This window comes from Gallus gallus, chromosome 12 (genome assembly GCF_016699485.2).
Source record: "Gallus gallus isolate bGalGal1 chromosome 12, bGalGal1.mat.broiler.GRCg7b, whole genome shotgun sequence".
NCBI lineage: Eukaryota > Metazoa > Chordata > Aves > Galliformes > Phasianidae > Gallus > Gallus gallus.
The window spans coordinates 17729698-17753827 of record NC_052543.1 but is presented as its reverse complement, the minus strand read 5'-3'; the positions used below and the strand labels follow the sequence as shown (position 1 = coordinate 17753827).

Here is a 24130-nt window from a genome sequence, read left to right as displayed (position 1 = left end):
TGTAAAAATAAACTGACATTACCCAATTTTAGTTTGCATAAAATAATGTAAAAATAAAATAAAAACACATATACAGCATGGAAATATGCGTGCATGATTCTTCTGATAATCTTCTCAGGATATCGTTATAACAAAAGTATGTATTTTTTAAGTATTCATTAAGTGTTCTGTTTCTAAAGTTGATTCCATTCTAACAGAATGTGCCCTGCCAAGTCTCCCGAAAAATAGTTGGATTTTTATACTGTTTCCATAGAGGCCAAACATATAATATACAGTTTAAAAACTATTGGCTGAATCAGAAAATAGAGGTTGTAGACATTTTTAGTTCTACTTTAGTGTTGAAGCAGAATCTACAGTGAGTCAAGGGACAGCATTTGGCTCAACAAGCGCACCATAGAAGGGATGGCATTGGTTCTTCAAGATTATGAGTAAGATAAAAATAAGCTCAGAGTTACTAGGAATAACTCTACAATCCTATGCAATTTTTATAAATATCTTTTATGATATTTGCAATCACTGTAGTGTTTCTGCTATGGCTTCTTTGCTTTTATTTGACTTCTATGGTTCTGCTGTGGGGTGCTTTGACTTGAATTGAATTTGAAACTCTATCTTGTTTTACTACCTCAATCAAAGTTATGCTTAAATATTGAAATATTGTTCTATAATTAATCTAAGCCATCCTTGGATTTCTTACTTTCTTGTACAACTGATTGTCTTGGTATAGATCTGGAGGAGAAAAACCTAAAAACTTGGTTTTGAACTTTTGTGAAAATATTAGTTTACATTACTCAGAATACTGAACCTAAGTTCAGAAAAAACGTGATGAGTTAGAATTAATCACCTGAACACAAACAGGAAATGTCCACATATTGCAGAAAACATGAGCTTGGCAAGCTCTAGGCACCATCTCTCTTTTTCTGCAGTGTGGAGGAAAGCTAGCTCTATCAAATGGAATGACTTAATGGAACAAAAATGTGGAACAGTGGTGAAATGTTCGTGGATAGCCTGTAAGCAGGAAAAAAATAGGTAAAATTCATTTCTTAAGGTAGCTGATAAGCTTTCGATCAGCTGTAATAAAACAGCTTCAGTACACAAAATTATAAATCTAATTTGAAAGGTTGTGTTTACTGCCGGTATCAGACAGAGAAAGAGCTGAAATAATGTACCTGATATTAGAAACAATTTGACTGCACAGAAGACATCACAACAGATTATTAGGATGGCATTTAACGGAATATTTATCTAGATTTCCCAGCATATGCACAAAAAAATTCAGAGACACTTCTCTATTTTTGTTTCCTTAGTAATCTGATCTATGGTCGCTGTTATTTCCAGGAGAGGCAGTCAGTGTCTCTTTTTTTGTCTTTAGGCCTGATTCAACCCTATGCAATTCTTGCACTGTGATTTCCCAGCACATGAGATTTTGAAATGAAGTTGCAAAAGGTCATTAATATATGTAATGAGTCTTTAAGAAGAATGTAATACTGTACATAAAAAATAAGATTTTCAGGAAACACTACACATTTTTTCTTTAAAGGAAAGGTTCTAATCAGCATATTTATTTATGCAAATAGTTCCTAAATAGCAAATTAGTTTGGGCTTAACTTTATTCCTATTGTAGTGGTTTTACATTTATGAATCAAGGAAAAGTCTTGCTATAGTCCTTGCTGTTCTTTTCTATCGCTCAGCAAAGGATATTATTAAAATTTCATACTGTGCTTGATTTATCTAAAATTGTTGGAACTTCAAATATATGGGCTCAATCCTTATCTGATAAAACTGATATTAGCTCTACTGAAATCAAAGAAATGTGCTGAAGACTTCCTGTTCCTTTCAAGTCCTGGTAAAAAGTCCCAAGTTGTTGTAGCAGCAGTGTTGTAGCAGCATGGTCTGATAACTTCTAATTGACCTAGATGGGTCAGGATCTGTCCCCACATGTTGATCTGGCCTTACCAGAGCAACTGAGGCAAAGGAAAAAAATGAATTAATTAGAGGACTGCTAGAGAGCATAAGAAAATGGAAATGAAAATAGGAATATTGGATGCCTGATGAGAGAAGACTTCACAGCTCTCCCACCTAATGAAATCTACTGTTACTACTGATTGTGGATGCATAGAGTCTGTGGGTGGAATACAAAGATTAATAACTTTTACATGTCACTGAGGAAGCTGCCTATAAAACTGGATATGAAACGGACGGATGACATGAAACAATGGATGACAGTGTTGAAAACTGCAAAAATGAATGTGTTGGGATCTGGATGAGGATTTCTTCTCATACAAAGAGAAGAAGCATTGGGAAAAGGTGATCAAGTATTTCTTTACTGGCACAATACTTGGAAACAACCTAATACATGAAGCACAAAAACCAAGTTCATAATTAGTAGTGGTACTATACAGAGAAAACTCTTTTGTGGGCAATTAAAAGCTACAGATGTAGTGTCTAAGTAGTGGGTAGGACACACAACTTTCTTTCACGTGCTGGATGAATTAGTTCTTGTTTTTCACTATCCTTTTCCCAGTCCATTAGTTTACTCTTCTTTTCTGAAGAAAGCACCGTCCTTTCTTTTCCATATATCCAGCTTTTTCTCTTATTAGACTCAGGTTCACAAACCCTTGGTGCATCAAGCTACATTTTAAGTGATGAGACCATAGTTATTGAATAAACAAACATTCCTATGTACCGAGGTTTTATTAAGTGAGTCTACAGAGTGTTGTAAGCTAGATATCAGAGCTGTGTCTTGCTGTTTCTCTATATAAACACTATAAATATATACATGAAATCTTAGAATTAGGAATGGGCAAGGATGTTGCTCTTTTGCTTTCATAGCATTTATAGATGTGCAGAAAGTTTTAGCAAATACAGATGCACAGCATCTCCATTTTCCCATTTTTCACAGCTATTCTGTGGATTCAGAAGTAATTTTGTAGGTTTTAAAATACTTTTGGGACAATTTTCAGTGCTGGGCTTTATTTTCCTCTGTCAATTTTCTTAACAGTAGACTAGCAAAAATATTTTCCTTTCATTTTCTTTACCCTAGTAGCTTTTAAATTTTCACCATTTTCTTCCTCTTCCCCCCAGATGTTCTTTTGAAGTAAGCTTCAAATTATATGATGTCATGTCTATATAATTTTATATATATATACATTTTCTTTTTGAAATAAAAGCAGCAAATGTGAACTTATTTCAATTTCAAGTGCAAATGAGCAGTCCCAAGGAAAAGCAGCAAACCCAGCCCCAAAACCTAGCTGCATGGTCAAGATTTCCTGCTACCACCAGGCTTGCCTTGAGAATTTGCCACGCATTTAAGTCTACTTCTGATTAAAAACATGGTTAAAAGATTTACAGTGAGACGGCACTTTTCCAAAGTTGACTTCACCTGTAGCTGGGGAGGGGATATCCTTTAGCTGTACAGTTCAATAGGACTTCTGGATTCACTGAGCCCATGGAATAAGTGATATCATATGGCTCTTGAATGAAAATAGGACCATGTAGTGTTTCTTCCTCTGCAAAACAAAAACAATAATTTAAGATTAGACAACTTTAGCATGTCCTTACACATAAAAGTGTCCTTTGGTGTCTTTTCCTTTTGGTCAAAAGTTAAGGTCTGCTATTATATTCAGCAGAGAGAGCACCTCCAGACATTTTGCCATTAAGGAGGAAATATTTCAAGCCTGATTGATAATAAAATCACATATCCCAGGTGTTGGTGATTTATTAAGCAAGTGACAGTGAAAACCACCTTCTTTGCATGTCTTCCATGGAAATTAAACAGCCATGTATTAAATCTTCTGCATCTATCTCATACATATGGTTTAGATTGAGAATAGAAGCAGAAAAGGATGATGTTGTGACTGACTCTGTGTTTGCAGCTTGTATCTCCCTGCTCAGCTGGTGAAGTGCTTCAAAAGGCAAGCTGCTCTTTGTTTAAGGTTCTCGTGCTCTGTGAGAACACAGAGAGGGACAGCAAGCACCTCTTGCAAGCTGGCAGAGCTTCTGGGATGGAAGGCATGTTATGTGGTGCTGGCCCTGGCTTTCCTTCCTCTGGCCTCTTCCTGTTGGTGGGGCCATGAGATCATTTCCTTCTACTTAGTCTTTCACCACTTTTGGTTTAATAGTACTTTTGTATAATGTATCTGCCTTGGTTTCAGGTTTACATTTTTTTTCCTCACTTACGGGCTCCTTTAGAAGAGTGGCAGCATAAAATAAAGTTGGATCATTCATCATGCATTTTTACTAGAACCTGTTCCTGTTGCTGACCCACAGAATCTAATTAGGGCTTGAAATCACAAAGGGAAAACGGACGTGGGCTGCAGCAAGGCCTGTTTGTCTCAGCAGTTCCTGCAGAAAAACTTGCACAGAGGTGAAGTGATTTGTGAGAGAACAAAGAAATGGTCCCTAATCTTCAAGTAAAGCTTAGCAACTAGATCATCCTCTATTTCGCAGATAGTTTTCACAAATTCAAGAAACCCAGAAAGTTTGCAGTACAGTTATGCAGGTATCTTGGGAGAGACATGAACCTAATGATTGGTAGCTCTTCAGTTGTGTTCTGGAAGCGACGTAAATGTTGGCAGTAATCATGTCTGGTTTTATTCACCTATTTCATCTGTTTGTCACTAATAAGAGAAGGAACATACAACGTATTTCCTCACATCGCTGCTTCTCCCCACCTTCTGGATTCATTGCAAGCATGGGTTGCCAACTGCAACCTTCTTGCTCTATAGCCCTGTAACCCCTAGAGGATTTTCTAAGCTTCTGCAAATAGCTCTTGTTCAGCTGACACCAGCAGAGTTTCTTCCTGCATCCCTGAAGACGGGCAGCAGTCCTGATGCATTAACTCAGCTTGTGCCCCAGGCAGTTCTCCAAGCTTCACCCCAGCCAGGTCAGCTCGTCGCTGGCACCATGTCAACCCAAGCGCCTTCTCCAGGGCCAGGAGTGACTGCACACAGTGCACGTCAAAAATCAGATCCTCTGTATCAGCTTTCAGCTGTATACATATTCAAGTGCTTTTGTACTTTTCAACCACTTCAATGTATTTCCTCTAGATCTGAAAAAAAAGCCAGATCAGCACTGTTGTCAGCTGTCATCGTATTCTGACACTCAGTGCTTCTCTGAGAGTCCTAATCCTGGAATTGTATGAATAATTTGACTCATCTGATGTTTTATTTTAAAATGTAATTTTTTTAAATATTTATTTCATCTCTAAAATATTTCCAGCTAAACTGAAAAGTTAACACTGACGTTTCTCTAGAAGTAAAATAGTTTTCTACTGATGAATGTGGTCAAACTTTTCTACTTTGCTGGATCCAAAAGAAAGAACATCTTGCAAAAATACAGAATGATGATGAAAAAAATTTTCACAACTAAGCTTTTTTGACCTCTTTAAGAATAGCGTCTTATAACCACAATGTTTTCTACACATCTTAACATACATACCCACTTCTATATGTCTGTTACCCAGTTTACCATGTGTATCCTTCAGAAACTCAGAAGGTCAGTCCAGTTCAGTGATTTCATGAGCACTATCTGTGAGAAATATCCTTCAAAAGAATTGGAGTAAAATTCAAAGTAGCAGTCAGGAAAGATTGATTTGTTTTATACCACAATAGCTGTTTGGCTGGACACATCTCATTTTAAGAATATCTCATGTTATATAGGAAATAGCATGGGCATTCCAGAAAGAGAAAATACATCCTTTCTGTTTAGGATATAAACTCTGGCTAGTAAAAGATGTGAGATGAGCTAGTGGTTTGAAGGTACAATATTAAACTTGGCTGAATATTATATGTGATAAGTGACATAACAGACCATAAAATGCACTAAATCACATAAAATGTATTCATTTCCATAGCTGTCTCATTCCACTGAACTTTGTAGGCTATACGTGAATTTAATGTAGGCTCCAAATATTTTCTGACTTATCTGTAACTAGTGGACACTTGGAGAATTTGATGCAAATCTAATTAAAGAAGCTTTAACTCAACTATATTCAAGGCACTATATTACCTTGCTCTTAGCGAATGGTGGGGTTATTCAATACCTAAAGATAAGAATATATTTCAGCCCTCAGCTTAGCCTAGAGTTTCAATGCACACTTCTTTTTATTCTTCTTCCAGGGGTCTTTGGTATTAGAGAAAGATTCTGCAGGAAAAATTCATGTTTCTTATCTCACAGTATCTACAGGTTGTTCAGAAAGATTATACATCTCCCATTGTGTTCTCAAGAGCCCAAATCATTTTTCTCTCAGTTTTGCAATTTCCCAATCAAATGGTTGTAAAACAAACCAGAATTTCTTCTATTTCTCATGAGGTCTTTTTGTTTGTTTGTTTTTGCAGATTTCCAGATTTCTGAACATCTTAGTTCTTCTATCTCCTGTAAGAGTTCTTAACACAACATAATGTTGAATGAGGAATCGCGGTTTACACGTACCCTAACAGACAGCTCCTTTATGGTAGACGTGCTGCAGCATCTGTCACAGAAATATTGTCTATGACTTTTAGTGAAGGTGGCTTCATGCTATTATTTTGTTTTCCTTTTAATATCCTTTTCTTGCTGCCTAATCCGTAACAGAGAATACCACCAAGTTTGTGAGAAATGATGTGCACTTTCAGAACCGATGGTGTACTTTAAGTCCATCTCTTATTTATATGAAAGGTCAGATCGGTCATATCTAATTTCCTGATGCATCCTTTTGCATTTGGTGTAGAGAATGGCCATATATTTCCCCTCTGTTCTCCAGATTCACTGCAAGCCACCATGATTTCTCTAAAGATAGGCATGACAAACGAATCTCTGTAGTACTGTTTGCTTGGAGCCACGCAGTAGGCTTGGAGGGGTCATGCTGCTGCCTAGGCAAATATATTAGTGTACACTTACCGAAGATCGTAAGAAAAAAGAGGCCAGAATAACAGTAAAACTTGTACTTGAAAAAGCTTCTAAATGCAAAACTACCATAATTCACATAAGCAAACCAGATAAGGAGAAATTTATCCAGGCTATTAAGTTCCAGGAAGGCTGTAAATTCCAGGGGTAGTGAGTTTCTAATGAATCTTTCTTAATGTGCCTTAGATAGAGCCTCATATCTGATCCAAAACATTAATATGACTTTATGGGCCAAGGCTGACACCTGATTAAGAGGCCTCTTTTAAATCAGCTTGATAGTAAAACACCTGTCAGTTCTAGTATAAAGGATGGGGCATGTGAATTAGAGACTTTCTTGTAATGACAGCGTAAGTAGAGAAAACTAGGAAAAATCAACATGGCTTCAAAATCTGTCTAATTTTCTTCAAAACTTAAGACGTCAGTAAGTTTTAAGTGGAAGAAGGGGGAATTTATAGAGCACATAGGTCTTTAAATATGATTGAGTCTTTACTGGCAAATAACATTGGGTCTTTTGATTGAATCTTGACAGAAGCTGAATGGAATGATTATTTTTGTCATCCAAAGCTTGGATCTGGTAGCTTGAGGACTTTAAGGAGGATGACTGATGCAAAATGAGAGGGAATGGATGAGATGCTGTTTGTTAACAGGAAAGCGTGAACTTAAGTAACGCACATCAGTGCAAAGAATCGTGTTAGTGCTGAAAGAGAAGATGGGAAAAGAAGTGAGAAGCCAAAAAGGGCCATGGAAGCATTTCTAGAGAAAGAAAAAAAGCTTGTCACTATTACAGGTAATGGGAAGCAGGCTACTCTCCTTTCCCTCTCATTCAGTTCTTAATCAGAGAGTGAAGCAGGAGACTTATATACAGAGAAACGAGATTAGAAGAGATGTTACAGGTTTGAGCAGGCAGAAGCAACCTAAAACCTGGAGGATTTTCCCAAAGGGCCTTCAACTTTCATGTGTTTTCTCCTCTCAGACACTGATGTACAGAGCTCTAGAGACACTGGGCTCTTTTCAAGTTGCAGCTTCTATCGAAAAAGTCAAACTGGGAGTAGTGGTGAAATTCCACATTGTCTCAGTTATCAGACACCCAAACCAGACAGACACTTATCTGTCTGTGATGTGGGGAGAAAGGTGGGCGTCAGGGCGGCATGCGGGGTGAAGTCCTGGCCCTGCTGAAGTCTGAAAAACTCAGTAATGAATTGAAGCTTGGTGCTCGAGCCCAGGTTTTCTTTATGAAGCCGTCTATAAAACGACAGTCAATGGTGCAAGGCATCCCTTTCATCTGGGATACAGGCTCTGTGGGCCAGCAGTGCCCCTTCCTCGCAGATAAATAGTGAGCGTAAGCATGTGAAAGGAGCCGTGCAGCTCCTCCAGCCCTGCAAAAGGCACAGAAACATTAAATATCTTCAGCACAGCAATCCTAGATTCCCTGAACTTTATTCTTTGAAAAATATTCACCGAGTCCATTCTCAGGTTATATTCCAACTCTGCATTTTCCTTATGTACTTGGGTGTGAGAACAAACAATAGATGTGTAAGAATGACATTAATTACTAACAGCCAGCTGACAGATTTGCCAGAACCTTGCATATGAAATGAGATTGTAAGATATCGCAGCTAATAATTGAGTATTATGCAAAAAATGACCACAGCCTTGAATTATGAGCCTTGTCCATACACACTGACTAACGTTTTTGTCCAAACCCAAAGCTTCATAAACTTCTTACAGTTTTATTACGATAACCATTATTGCTTTAACTTTTAAGCAGACTTTTTTTTAATATAATTGGGTATCAGTGAATTTACCCTCCACCTGCATTTTGGTCTAACAGACACATGCCTTCTAATTCCGAAATAATTAATGATAGATCTCTAAATGCCAAATTTGACGTCTCTCATAATATCCTACTGAGTACTGCAATCAAACCTAACCCCTCATTTACATGATGTTAACTGCATTCAATTCAAAGGCAAAATATTCCCAAAATATTCTGTTCCATAAGTTTAAGCTACAGTGTTGTACCATCGCTCATAACTGATGCACTCTGAATGGTGCTTTGCTGACTTCCACTCTTGGCTAAAGTGAACACAGATGTATGAAATATGTATTGTACAGATACGTGTAAAAACACTGTGCTCCAAATGGTTATAGGGAATACAAATACCACAATGTATGAACTATATTAATAACTTTATATTTAATTAAAAATAAAAAGCAGGTAAGGAACAATGTTGGAATAGCTAACTGTGCATGACTTCGTGGCCTTTATGGAAAGATTTTCTGAAGGCTTTTGTGCTACCGTGCAAGATGTAGACAAGATAAAGGAAGCCTTTTCACTTGTGCAGGTGATTTGTTTTATGTCATGAACTTGGCCATGTCCTTCAGATACAGAACTATTGTGGAACAGACATCTAATTACAGAGACAAATATCCACAATGAAGTTAGAGGGATGTGTCTTTATGATGTATAGTAATCTTGACGTGCACTCTTCTCAATGAAATTTCATTAGTTTTTGTGTTACCAGGCAAGATGAATAAATAATAACGAACCTTTTCCAATCTACTGCACAAGCACTTTGTTCACTGTAATTTCGGTTATAAGTGAGACTTAGATTCAATGACAGATACTGTTTGCTGCATTGTACTGCTGTGATATTCATTTGGCACTGTTGCCAAACTGTCTGAAGGCTTAATTCAACAATTTACAATACAGGAAAAGATAACAGCTATATCATGTAATATCTTGCCAGTTAAACAAGTCCAACACTTTGTTTTTCTGCCTTTTTTTTTTTTTTTTTTTTGGTGTAAAATGTAACTATGATTTACTGTCTTAAGTGGATTTGATTAATTAAGCCCGGATAATTTTTACCACTGCTAGTGTTGGTCAGCTCCACTTTTTTTTTTTGTGATGACTCCAAAGGTCCATTGCCCCTACTGACAGATGCACAGTATAAATTGTGAGAGACAGAATCACTAGCTTCAAAGAGTACATACAAAACAACTCAGCAAGCTACAGAGTTCTTACGCTCAACATGAAAAACAAACAAAAAACCCCAACTGATTTGTGAAATTTTTTTTCCAAACTTCATACTCAGAGTCATTTCAGTCTTTTCATTAAGCATCTTGCCTTGCATCCCTAATGCCTATCCAGTGACTGTGGAGACAGAGACAAAAAGGAATTAGTCCTCCACCTCCTTCCTGCAGCTCCTGAGCATGTGTCAGGGAAGGAATGGCCCTGTCTCTCTTTTCTCCTTTTTCTATGTTAGGATAAACTGTATGAGTGGTTTCAAGGACTTGGAATGAAATGCTTTATTACCCTGCTCCCCGCCCTCTCCACGTTCTTGGCTGAAGTATCCGAGACAACCAAGTCTTTAAACCTTCAAGATCATTTACACAAATCTTTCCTGGCACCTTCCTTCTTTCCCACCCTACGGCAGAAAGACTTGGGTAATCTGTTGGGAAAATACAAATCAAATACAACCGCGTTTTTAAAAATATGTCTTTTTTTTTTTTTTTTTTTTTGGTTTTCCCCAGCATGACTGTAATTCCAGCATAGAAAACACTCAGCAGCCTGATGGGTGCTAAGTTTGGCTAACGGTTTTATGGCTGGCAGTAGATATAGTTTCATGCCCCATCAAGCTTTTTCTTTTCCTATTTAGAGAGTCAACTTATGAGCCAAAGTGCTTTGAAGTCAGTGAAAGCCTTTCATGAACTTCAGTGGGCACTGAATCAATCCCTAATGAACAGAGTAGATGCAACTGAAGCTCCAGTCTTCTGTGTGTGTGAGAACACCGTGCTATGTAACTTACATTTAGTCTATACTTAAATGCATACATAGTACACATAGATTCTCACGAGCAAAAAAAATACGCATATTGTAAGGAAGAGATCTGCAAAGAACACATCTTTGCTCTTCTATTCATACTGGCTTTATCATGTGTAGTAAATGATGATTGGTTCACTAAATACTTTGGTGTTCAAAAACTACCAATTCTGTGTACAAAAGCTACTGGATATCGATGACAGCTGTGTTATTTTCACGCAGATACTTAGCAGCAAAAATCCAGCCACATTAGAATGAAAAAGAAATGATGTGAAGGGCGAGTTTGCAAGTAGCCTGAATGTACTAAAGCAAACAACAATTCCTCTTTTGTTTCCAGAGGGCATGCTTTGTAATTCCCATTTATGTTCAGTAAGAAACATGTCGTAATGTGAAGCAGTGTTTTGTTTTTTGCAGTATTATGACTCCCAGACCTTGTACAAAGCTAGATACAATCACCATTATAGGGGACCTAAATTGGAGGTGGATGTTTAAGCCGTGTGTACACGTTATTTAAATTCTGCTTATTTACTTTAAATAACTGGAACTAAAAGGCTGTTTCATAGATGTTAGCTTTTCCCACCAAGGTTTAAATAGGAGGCATGAATGAGGCAGGAAATAGCTGTATGAACTTGACATCCGAAACGATTCTGTATGCAGATAGGAAGGTTCATATTCTGGAATAATACTTAAAAATAATAAAGATCATGAAGATCTTTATTTATAGAAGAGAATAAAAGAAAGCCATGTGGAGAGAATTTATACTTCTAGCACAAATTATCACCATGGCAAAACTCTTCAGAACATAGGAGAAAGGAATCCCAGACTGCCACTCCTTGTTTGCCAATGATTGATAATTGGGGAATAAAATCTTGGGAAAAAAATCATCTTAAGCAATCAAGACAGACAAGATTAAAAGGGTTTTTATTTTCTTACATGTAATTGAAGGGGAATGCAAGAGGTGTTTATATCATTTCTAAACCAAGGGAGGATCCTAATTTAAATTAGATTTATCAAGTAAGGTATTATCTTACATATGTTGTGATGACTGATTTTCATAATCTTCTTGTCACAGAATTTACACTACTTTAGTAGACTGAAACTAAATGTGGAACTTAAACTAGATATCAGGTTGTTTTTATTTCAGTACTGATAAGTGGCTGGTCAAAACACTCAGGGGTCAAGCAGAACTATCTCCATGTTGCTCCTCACTCCTTGTATCGCCATGCAGATTGAGAACACCTGCGGGCTGTGCAGGGTAAGGGCATGGCATGCTCCTCTGCTCTGTGCCCACAGTCCCAAATAAAATCATTCTGCTGCTGCACTGCTTTGTATGCAGTGTGGAAGTAAGACAGTATTCCAGCTATGCAGCATCTCTACTCTCTCACTCTTCTCTAGGTGTCTGCTTTTGTCTGACTGCCATTCAATAGGTTGGATGCACCTTTGATATGAACCAGTATTTTCTTCTGCAGCATCACCTGCAGATCTGGTTCATCCTTAGGCTACTTATATTTAATTATTATTATTTTGGCATTCTAGGAAAAACAAACAAACAAAAATCCTGAGTATCATAAACAGCAGAAGGGAAATAGTGATGTAAAGAGCCTCTATCAGAAAAAAACTGGTTGGGATTTCATGGGATGTAGCTCCACTATGAGACACTCAGTGCATTCTGAAAGCCAGCTGATAACAGGAAGGTGCAATATTTCCCCACAAAAGGGTATCATAACCCATCTATTGTGGAAAATATTGGGCAACCTAAAAAAAAAAAAAAGATTGCACTATGTATTTTGCTACTGTGTCAAGCACTGAAAGCATTCAGGCACTTTTACAATAAATAGGATAAACAGAGATAAATGAAACTGAACTCTGTTAAATATCATCAATGAAGATTTGCTTTATTACTGGCAATTAAACAGTAAAAGTCAAAACACAAGCTATCATTATCACTCATTGATTAAAAACTGGTTAGAACATTGCATTCCAAACTAACCTACTGCTTTGCTCGTTATGCATTTCAGCATGAGCAACAGCACAATATTTCAGAAATAATTAGGAACACAGCATAAGTGATCAGTGCTAATGTTCCTGAATAAAATTGCCAAGGCAAATGATTATAGATCAGCCAAAAGACGCTATTTGAAGCCATCATCTTCTGTGACTATTTAGTATCTTCATGATGATTCTTCTCTGAGCAAATACAAATGAAGTTAGAGCCATTTCAGTAACGGCATCCTAAAATTTAGCAGCAGCAACAAACATAACTTTGTAAATGCTCATGTTTGGGAAAGTAATAGCTAGCAATTGAGTTCTTGGACAATTTTTGTCCTTAGTCTCTGTTTCAAAGAGGCTAATATCAACATTTTTGATGTGTGGCAAGCCAAGGATGTCTCACTGTCAAATTACTGTTCTTTTCCATTCAAGAAAAAAAAATATGACCTTTCTCTAATCTATTCTCAACAAAATGACAGCACAAATAGCAAAACAAAACATAACAGAATGGAGAAAATATACATGGGCTGATAGGGCTGCACTGAAACTGTGCTGTGGAGCAGAGATGGGAAGGGAAGGGCTCAGGAGGAACCAAGCCAGCCATTGCTGGGCTGCGGGCCAGGAGCACGAAGGGGAGATAGAGCCGGTGATGTTGGCAGACTGAAAAACTTGGGGAAAAGTGGTCAAGTGGAGAAGCCTTCTGTTATAGCTTTCCCCTCCTGATGGCTTCATTTCAGTGCTATGCTCTTACAAATGGGAGCCCAACCACCTTTCCTGGGTGTCCCTGTTCATTTTTCCAGCAGCGCTCACTCCAAGTGCAAGCCAGTGGAGTGTGGGATGCTATGCCACTTGGGGACACTCTGCAGGATATGTTCTCTGTGCCTATGGTGCACCAGAACCAGAACCAGAAATGCTCTTCTATAAAAGAATACATCTATATCTATACTTCTATCTACTTGATTGCCATTTTCATTTTAGCAGGCTGGCACCTCTTCGTTTTCGCTTCATTTGATCTTTAACTTAAATACTTATTGTAATCTGGCAATTTTAAGAAACAGAAATTATTAATATTTCTATTTTATCCCGACCTTGAAAGCTGTAGTTTCAAATCAAGACTTTGTTACCAACAACACTACTTTCCAAAACCGAATTTTTTCCTGCTGTGAGTTAAACTGATCCCTCTGCAATTAATGCCTACGGCACACTCTGATTGCTGGGCTTGCCCTTGCTTTCATTTAAACTTCCTATTTTCCTTTTTCTTTTTAGAAGCTCGTAAATACTAATGTAAGCCCTATGCCTTCTTCCCACCTGAAAACATTCCACAAAGGTCAGAACAGAAGGGGAAGAAGCCAAGCTTAGGGCCTCCTTATGCTTAACACAGTCCATTGAGACTGCACAATTTTGTACAGTGTCACTGCCCAGGCTGGAAGCAGAAATAAAGACAGGGCAATCAGCATTCTGTTGGAGGCCTCAGTGGAGGGACAATAATGAAATGCAGGCTAAACATTTCAGATGTATTCCTTTACTGTAATTTTTCCCTAATCCAAAAATCACAAAAATGCTGTAATTCTGCACAAATCTTGTGGACTTGGATTGCATATTTTTCCTAGCTACAGTAGGAACTGATAACAGGCTGCTAAATTACTGCTTAATAAACCACTAAATGAGTGCCATCTAAGATAACGGGGCATTAAATGACAACTATTCAGGGAAAAAGTAGATGTGCAGAAAGAACTGCGGGAGGACTCCGCATAGACAGAAATTAGATTAGTCATTTCATCTCTGCCAGTGGTGAAATTCAAACTGAAGCAGATGTGAAAAAAGGGAAAAGTAGTTTCATTTGTACTGCGCCAAAGGAAGCAGTGCACTCAGCACAGGGGTTGTCCCTCCTCACCACCAACTCAAGTGGGGTGGAGAAGGTTCCATTACGGGGATAATATGAGCATTGACATGCAATGCAAAAGCCAAACATAACGCAGGGGCACAAAAGCAGAAATAATTAAGTAACAGTAAATTAAAACATTATCAAACGAAACATCAGAAGAGAGAGAGCAGGTGGAGGATTCCAGTCTGTAGCGACAGAACTGAGTTCACATTCTTGATCCCCCAAATTCTGTGGGGTTGGCATTGGAATACTTGTCTGCCCCCTAAGGGTAAGGCACTGCAAAGGTGTGTGAGGGGTTGCTGTGCTGCAGCCCATCTATCACAGCCTGGTGTCATCCATCTGCAGGCACGTTTGTCCCAGGAGGCTGAGAATATATTTGTTTGACACGAAGTAGCTGGAAAACTGTATGATCTTGACTGCTGCTTAATGTGTCTGTGGTGTGGTATCATGTGTGGAGTTATGACAAAACGTCTGAAAGCCGTATTTCTGGGGAGTGGTACAATCAACAATAGATACCAGACTAATTTAGGCAGGTTTAGAGTGCAGAGTTTTAAAGGAATGCTATTTGCAGCCAATTGAATTTACAATGCACCTTGTTTAAAAGAGTTCATTTCTTGCTTGGTAGTATTTTCACGTCTCTATTATCTTGGAAACTGTATGGACATTTCAGTTAAATGTCAGTGTATTACAAAATATTGTTGGTTTATTACTTTGGCCTGCAAAAGTGATATCCAACTTTGGGCTGGCAAAATTGCTCTTTTCTGATCCTTTCCCCATAAAATAGCTATGTATGTTTTGCATGCATCAGATTGCAACGTGAAATCTTAGCTCATGTTAAGTTTTCTTTTTAGTATTCTAGTTAAAAAAGCAAAGATCAGCTGCTTTAAGGAACAAAGTGGGGATTGGGCTGGATATTGTCCTCAGAGTTTCAGTCTTTCCTTCATGCAGCTGTTACATGTCATCCAGGTGTTATGGGAAGCATTGGCATCTGATGCAATTTTACATAGCATTTAGTGTCTGAAGGTTCACTTTGACTGAGGAAAGGCCATTTTGATGCTGTAGTGTGGCTGACCAAGAGCGGAGCATTATCCTTTGTTTCTTACCTACTTTAGCCACTGTACTGCTTTTGAATTGAGAAAAGCTTTGTAAAAGCAAATATCACTACAAAACACCCTCAGAGGTTTACTGAGGATAAGCCCTTCAATATTTGGGAACTTAAACATTTTGTCATAGAAAGTATTGAAAATACATATGGAAACAAAAATGAACTTGCAACCCAGACAGACTTCATGTGGCTTTGGATTTTATGAGGAGAATATATATTTTATTTCTTTCAAAAGCAAACATCCAGGAGAAATAGTAAGACCTGGCTTCTTGCTTGCTCTCTGTACTTTAAGACATTGGTTTTTAATAACATGGAGGTGTTCCTATTCCCCAGCTCTCACGGTGGATTTTCAGCATTATGAGGTTATTCTTTAACTGCCTGTTGGATTCATCATCAGTTCAATATAATATTATGGAGATGTACTTTTCTTAAGGCAAGTTTGAGGAGTACACATGCACCACCATTTTAATTGCAACACCGCACAGCATTTGGTATAGCATCAGCTTATCTTTAAGAGAGGCTGGGGGTTAATTTAGTGAAAAAAATAAGTGTACACTAATTAGAAGATGACAAGTCATAGCTGATAAGGTCACTCGTCAGGCAAATATGAATTCAATACCTATTGCAGAAATGACTATATTTACTCTGCCCTGAAGCAAACAATTACTTTTTTTGGAAGACTACAAATATTTACAAGAAAGACACCGAGAAAACTCCTTTATTTCTACTACATTCAGTGTAAAATAGAATAAATCTAATCAGAAACAGCAGTTGGAGGTATAATGTTATATTCTGACCTAAGTTACATTACTGTCAGTGATTTCAATAGCGTTAGACTAATACGAGTGAAATTTAAATCTGATTAATGCTCATCAAGATGTTAGTGGAGATTAAACCCTGGATTTTTTTTCACATTGCCTGTTCCAGCATACATTTTTTATATATACTGTAGGAAAAGTAATCAATCATCACAAACTATTTGGCATAAGTGTATGAAGTGAGACAATACGAGAGGATGAAGAAATTGTGTTCCATAAATCACTTCTCTGTTGGTGGGAAGGCCATCTAAGCATGAGTCAAAGTTTGGATGGATTTTACTCTAAACTACAAAGCCATTTTAAGGTTGAGTTCAGGGCACAGTCTATTAGATGGAGACAAAGCTGCAGTCTGGGAGGAATGGCAGCCTGAATGTCTGCGGGGGCCATAAAGAAACAGAAACAAAGGTCTATCCAAGAGCACACAGCGATCCAGCAAAAGCTCATTCTGATGGAAGGGGTTTGTTCTCTGAATTAATAACGTGCTCCTATTTTTGGAGATGATTCTCCGAAATGATAATGAGCTTTGCATCAGCCGGTTTTTAAGATCATGTTGCAAACAGTGCACCTATCAGTGTCAGGGTGGTACAGCCAGCAGGTGTAACGGGACAGCCCAGCCTGCCCCTGCCCGTAGCTACAGCACTACTGCAGCTGTCTTGGTTCTGCCTGCTCAGTGCAGAAACACCACTGAGCTGAAGAAGATGCAGAAATCAAATTTGTTGGTGCTGGGGTGCACACGTAATGTGCAAGTGCCTGCAGAACAGCTCTGGCACACGAGTTTCAGGAGCACTCTCTGCTGTCTTTTTGTACCCAGACAAAAAGATTTCAGAAGGAACTCAAACAGTGGGTTTGATTTCCAAGGATCAGTGCAAAATGTCTGTAATACAGAGATAATGCCAGATGTCCTACCACCAAAAGGGAGTCACGCTCACTTTAGACGTACATCAATAAATCCCATAACTATGGATGAATTCTCCCTAGTGGCTCAAGAATACCATCTGTGTCTTCTGCTTGGGAACAGCAGTGATGTTGCCTGCTCCTAAGAATGCAGTCTGATAGATGTGATCTTATATACATATTGTGAAGACATCCCAAAGCTATGGTGACTTTCCTTGCTGATATCTTCAATAGTTGGATTACTTCAGTAATCTTTCACTTTTCCCTCTAAGCCCTCCTTCTTCTTTTGTGCCCAGTTTGGAACCATCAAGTGCAATTATTCTATTTCTAAGGCCTTCCAGGGCTACAGTGAAAGGTGCATTTGTCACTACAAAAATATCTTTGTCCATGAGAACTTTTCATTCCTTCTGACAGCAGCTCACACCATGGCAAAGCTCACAGGAGCCTTGATTAAAAGACCTGACTTACGTAAGTAGAAATGAATGACTTTGAGGCAATTATAGTGGGTTGAAAAGCAGGACCATGGTGTTTGGAGCTAAACAATTTCACAGATAGCGCCTTAATTAGCAGCAAAAGAGATTTAGCAGAGTAATATTATAATACTGATTCAATTGCTACAAATTATTAATAACAATGGCACAGAATAACCAATATCCAGTAACAATGAGATGCAATATCTGTCAGAGGAAAACATATTGCCCCTCTGATAATGAGAACATAATTAGAGTAGAACAATAAAGCATATATTAATATTGAACAAAGGACAAAATACCATGGTATTACACTATACAGGAGAAAAAGAATCCTATTGCCAAAATCCCAAATGAGTCTAAAAATCAAGCTTATAAAAGCAAAGGTATAGAGATTAGTATTAACATCCATACATTCACCTCCTGCAGCAAAGCTGACGTGACTTCAGTTTCCTCTTTGAGCCACCCTACTGGGACAAGGATTGCCACATGGAGTGCCCTTACACAGACCTCCGGAAGCAGAAGTGGGGGCTGCTGGTCTCCTGTTGGTCTGATGTCGACCTCCATACTCAGAAATTGGTCTCTTTTTCCCCTCTTTCCCACTGCAGAAGAAGTCAGAGAGCCTTATCTATGGATGCTAATAACGATAACTAAATTGTTAACACAGATCCTGAATAGTGTGGCTTTTTTACACCATTCCTGAAACTGTGAAATACCATGAAAGTGAAAAGCTGCCTTTCACTTTGTTTGAGGGTTTTTTGTTTCTTTTAAAAAGATTCCACCCTTTGTATGTGATGAGAGAACATGGAAAATGGGAGTTCTGGAGGATGACAAGCAAAGATGAGATAAATAAAAAGTATCTATGTGCATTATGATTTTAAGGTTCAGGACTATAATCTAGTCTCATGGAAAATACATATGTGGCTTGAGATTTTGATTGTGTTTTGAGTTAATAGCACCAAAACTAGAAGTACAGGATCTGGAATATAATAAGACCATTGAGAGGACTACATTACAGATGGTACAGAAGTAATAGCTTCAGTCAACAACGTTTCATCTCTATCTCAGATATTTTCATTCATCCAGCCCTTACACATGGCCCCGCTAGACTAATCCATCCATATTTTTCCCAAATTACAGATCAGCATGTGTCTCAGAGTTGGCTTCCCATGCATACACAGCAAGCAATTTGAGTGGTAATCACAAGAGTTTCTCATCCAGATAGTTATGAAAAAAATGCCACACGCCCTAGGAGGTTTATGTTGGTAACACAGCCATGAGAACCAGAGCCTAGATAAAACTGTATTATCTGAAATGACTCTGCAGATTCAAACTCTGTGACATTCCATTTGCTGCCCCAGACAAGTATCAAGAATAATACTAGTTAAAAAAAAACTGTTTAAATAAATCTCTCTTTGCTGCCAGAGACTGGGGGAGAAAATGAAACAGGTTTTTGAAAAGCCCAGTTACAGTGATTGTACTAGGGAGCTTTGCCCAGGAATGCCAAGCAGGTAGGAATGCAGTGAATTCCAAGGAGTTTTCAGTGTTAATTTCTGCTCAACAAGAAACACACACACATAAACAGCAATCAATAGTCACTAAATGAAAAAGAAGTAGCAAATCAATAACTAGAGACATTTTATTTTCAAGCTTCTGCAAACAATGGAAGGGATGATCAGCCTGTGATTATGAGGAAGTAGCAGATACGGTTACAGCTCTTAAAAGCTGGTGAGCAAGGCTTCACCCATGTCAGCGTGCGCAGATCTGCTGGATGGGAATATTAAGACACATAGAAGTTAGAGCTGGGTTTCCATTTCTAAGTAAAGCAGACTGAATAACTGTTTGCACTTCCAAGGTCTGTTTTCTGAAAGTTGAATAAATCCTTTCCATATTTACTATTCATTTGCTGCACTTTTCTACTAGTGGAAAGTCACAGAATACAACTGGTTTCACTTCATTTCATAAAGAACATCTGTTCTTTATTAAACCTAACCTTCCACACGCCAGTTGGAACTCATTCCAATTGAGGAATGGTTTTCAATGATAAAAAGTATTTGATTATTATATCCATGATTTGATTGCAGTAACTATATATCAGAGAAAGATGCCACCGCCTCAACTCCGAAATGGGGAATCTCAAAATCCAGCTCTGGGGTTTTAGCAGAACATTCCTTAATAAAGCACCCTGCTCAAATAATGAACCTCAGCAAAAGAATGTCTTAAATGTTAGCTTAATGGTGAGATTGTTACAGAAGTAAGAGGCCAGTGACCCACTTTCCCCTTCTTCCTAAAGGTCTCTAGCTTTGAACAAAGTCAATGAATGACCCTAGAGCCAGAAGTAGTCCTGGGCAATGATGGAGAATATAACATATGCACAGTTGCAGTTGATTTTGTGCTTATATGAACTGATATGGAGTTTCAGAAGTAAAATTCACACCTTCACCTCTGAAATAGGTGATAAGGTTTATATTAAATGTACGAACTATATTCAGTTGCTCTTGAAAACAGTGATGTATCTAACTTAAGTCAACTATGACGGTGATATATTATCATGCCATTTTAAGGTGTTTTTTTTTTTTTTTTCCCCACTTAAATTTTCTATTGCTGGTGAAGAAAGTGCTCAAAATATTTTAAGTGCTTAATTAACTGCTAGCTTCTTGGCAGTGAAAAAAAAAAGTATTTCTAAAGTACCAGTATGAAGTTAATGAGCCTTTCATACGAATAGATGAAATGACTTGGTATAAAACAGAGAGAAAAGGTGTAAAATTCACAATATAGAAAAATAACACTTCTTTTTAATGTAAAGTAACTAATTGAGGAGATTAGGAAGCAGTAATTATTTAAAACCCTATAAAAATCTGTTAGTCCTTTCAGGCTACAGGAAAAACTGGAGCCACACAGAAAACATAAACCTCCAGTAATGACTTCCATGAATTCTAGCATGCTCCACTTAACTTCAGGAACTGTAAATAACATCTTTCTGACAGCTAAATCAATGCAACCTAAAATCTGAAAGTGTATTGACCCTCAAAGAAGCATCTGAGCTCTAACCTCTTTTTCACCATACATCTGTGCACTCGAGGGAATTCAAGAAAAGCATTTTTTCTTGGGAAGGAAATGTAATAAGGAAGGTGCTTCTGTAACGTGAATCTAGCCCATGTTATGTAACAGCAGATGATATCATTCCTTGAATTCATCAAGTCAGTTTGACGCCATACAGTGTATGTGGGAAGCACCATGGTGCTACACTTCGTTGTCCACCCAGAAAGGCTGTCTGGGAAGCGGGCTTCTGGTTTTTTACTGCAAAGCTATGAAAACTCTTAAAATCCTTAAACATAACAGGGGAGGCTTTCAGAAGTTCTCAGCCTTACTCTGATCCTTCGCTTTTCAAAACAAGTGATAAGATTTCCAATGCAAACTGTGGAAGTGTAAAAATACCAGAGCTGGGTCTTCAGCTCTGCTAACGTCGGTTGTCACTTCTTTACTGATGTTACCATCATTGCTGCATCATTATTCCTTTCTGCATGTCCTTTGTTATCATGGCAGCTGAAACCACACACTGTTTTGAATATATATCTCTTGCAATTGAGCAATGAAGGAAATAACTCCACAGTGCATCATAACATCCTCCTGCTCCTGTAGCCAGTAAGTGGTAGAGCCAGAAATTGCTCATGGGCTTCCTGAGCATCACTTCTCTTAGTCACAAGAGGATTCATCCTTTACATTGCCTTGTGTTGAAGAAAGACATTCACATTTCTTACATACTGGCTTATTTTGTCTCCTTTTTGCCCTCAAGTTAGTAACAGTTTGCAGTTCTGATAAGAGGCAGGAAATGGAAATAATAACATTGTTCATTCTCATTCCTCAAATTAAAGACCAGCTCTGTGTAAGCCCTTCTAGAAATGAACAGAGGCAGAGCAGCTCACTCTCCACAAATCACCTGCTCTCCAGCTTAAGGCAGTATTTATAGTAAGATTTTCTAAATGCTATGTCTGCAAAACTAGGTGACGGATTAGAAAAATAACTTATTTTCCCCTCCTATCTGTCAATGTTTTTCCTTTATCTTGCACACGTTTTCACATTTTATTTTTTTTTTTTAGTAAGAGTCTATTTTTTTTCCTGCTAATTCAAAGAGTAGTATGTCCTGGTTTTGCATCAGGTGTGGTAGATCTCAGAGTACTGGATTTCAGCTGGGACAATGCTGGCAAGGGAAGTACTATTCACCTTCCTTTGGCTCTCCACCTGTGCATCACCCTCCCAGTCTCTGCAGCTCCAGGGCCATTAGGTGTTCTCATTTTCTGGCTTTGTTCTACCAGAGTATGTTTACTGTTCACTGAAATCACTGAAATCAGGATATGAGCTGAACCAAATGGCATCCCATAAAATGGAAATAAAGGTTTTTCTTTAAATGTCACTTTTCACTCCCCTGAGAAGGTCACTGCGTTACCAGACATCATCTCTTGCCAGATGCTTGGAAGTCACTTACAGAAACACAGCTTTCAGGGTCACTGTTTGCCGAAGTCATCAGAACTTCCATGTTGTCCAAGGGAGACCTAATTATTATCTTTCTCTGACTCATCAGTGGGTCTCTGAATGCCTCAGGCTGTTCAGAAACGCCCTAACATTTCCGGGCTAGACTAGTTCTTCTCCACAGTTTGCTGTTAGAAATAGCAAAGATGTCACTTGTCTTAAAATATATGGTCTGCTGTTCCATTCCTAAAGGTGCTGTTATGCTAACAATAAATCTGCAAGAGACTGCAGGCAGAGCGTGGGATGTGATGTATTCAATATTCATCATGCTGTGACCCAAAGGAGCGTCAGGACACTTTACATCAGGAAATTTCTCTCTCTAATTTAGCAGTTTCAAAATGATGGGCCAAAACACAGCCCAGGAGGTTGTAGTTGCATCTTCAATTGAATTTTGTCTAAGAAGCCAACAGACTGTAAAAACATAATTGCTGCTTGATTTCCAAAATAAAACTTTGGAATAACTGGTTGGCTTTTCGTATTTACATTGTCCACAGCTATTTTTAAGTGCCTGACACTTTCTGTTTTCCTCATCTTTAACCTTGGAAAATCTACTTGCTTCCATGAAGGAGTCAAGATGACCAGCAGAGCAAAGGATGGTTGCAAAGCCATCTCTGCACTGAAGTTTGTGTGTTTTTCAAACACAGAAGCCACCAGAAATCAGAGAAAAGGGGAACCACAGAAGCCCTTGGGAATGGAAATACAAGCAAATTTTGTATAAGCAGTCCAGAAAGAAGAGAGAAACTGCAGAAATAATTGTAAGGTAGCTTTCCTCCTCTTCCTGAATGGTAAAGAGCTGCAGAGAAGTGCAGGAAGGAAACAGGGAAGCTGAGATAGTTGAAGTGAAATTGGTGCCAAAGTGGGACTGTACATATGGTGCTGTGAAGAGAGCTACCAGCAGTCTTGTTTATTCACCCAGTATTGTGTATTCAGATCATCCACTGGGAAAACCAAATAGCACCTGTTTCTCTTCAATTATTCTTTCTTGAATGCTTAGGCCACTCTTCTGTTCAGATCAACCTCTCAAAATTCTGTCTAAATCTTTAATACATAAAGTGAGCACTCTTGCTTAACACGTTAATATCAAGCAGTGTTTAAATTTCAACAACAGTGTATAGAGATGGCTGTCATACATCCATTCAGCAAATACACAGAATTTGAAGTAATGATCTCTGTGTTTTATCTTCAGCACCCTTCTCACCTCTGGTCCTTCACTTAGATCAGATTATCTCATTTAAATTGCAGTTGGTTGTGAAAAAAGTGTAATCTGTTCCCTCACTGTGTCACTGTGCATGCATACATTACTTTGTTTTATTTTATCCTTTAAGGCGCTTGCAAGAAAACCTCCAAGACCCTTGTTGAGTCACATAAAAAAGCACTGCTGGAAAACAAGAGTTGGAAGGAATATTACTCCTTCCATGAGCTTTCCAAAGATCTGAGAAATATAGTGAGTAATTTGATTTTTGAGTAGCTGAACTGCCATTTTTGGGGGGTAATAATATCTAGCTTTACTGTGCAGCGAATTTAATCCTTAGATTTAAAATTCATTTATGGGTCAATTTCATTTTCATTCTACACCTCTGGTAGAACTGAGGTAGAGACAAGGAAGAAATGGCTGACCAATGTCATCTAACAACCTGAATTATCTTTCAAGCCCGAGCCCACAAGACTGCTCTCTAGCACTGTGACTAGTTTTGAATTTTCACACTCAGTTCTTTCACTACCATCCATATCATA

At 38.2% G+C, this 24130-nt stretch overlaps 1 protein-coding gene across 3 annotated transcripts in view; it reads right to left on the bottom strand.

Moving 5' to 3' along the window:
* Positions 1 to 24130, bottom strand: part of CNTN6 (contactin 6) — a 132557-nt gene that overhangs the window by 80175 nt on the left and 28252 nt on the right. For all 3 annotated transcript variants that reach the window (XM_004944703.5, XM_015293209.4, XM_046900032.1), the window contains exon 3: positions 3380 to 3506. In XM_004944703.5, the coding sequence (XP_004944760.2) occupies positions 3380 to 3506 (127 nt within the window). The remainder of the gene's footprint in view (positions 1 to 3379; positions 3507 to 24130) is intronic.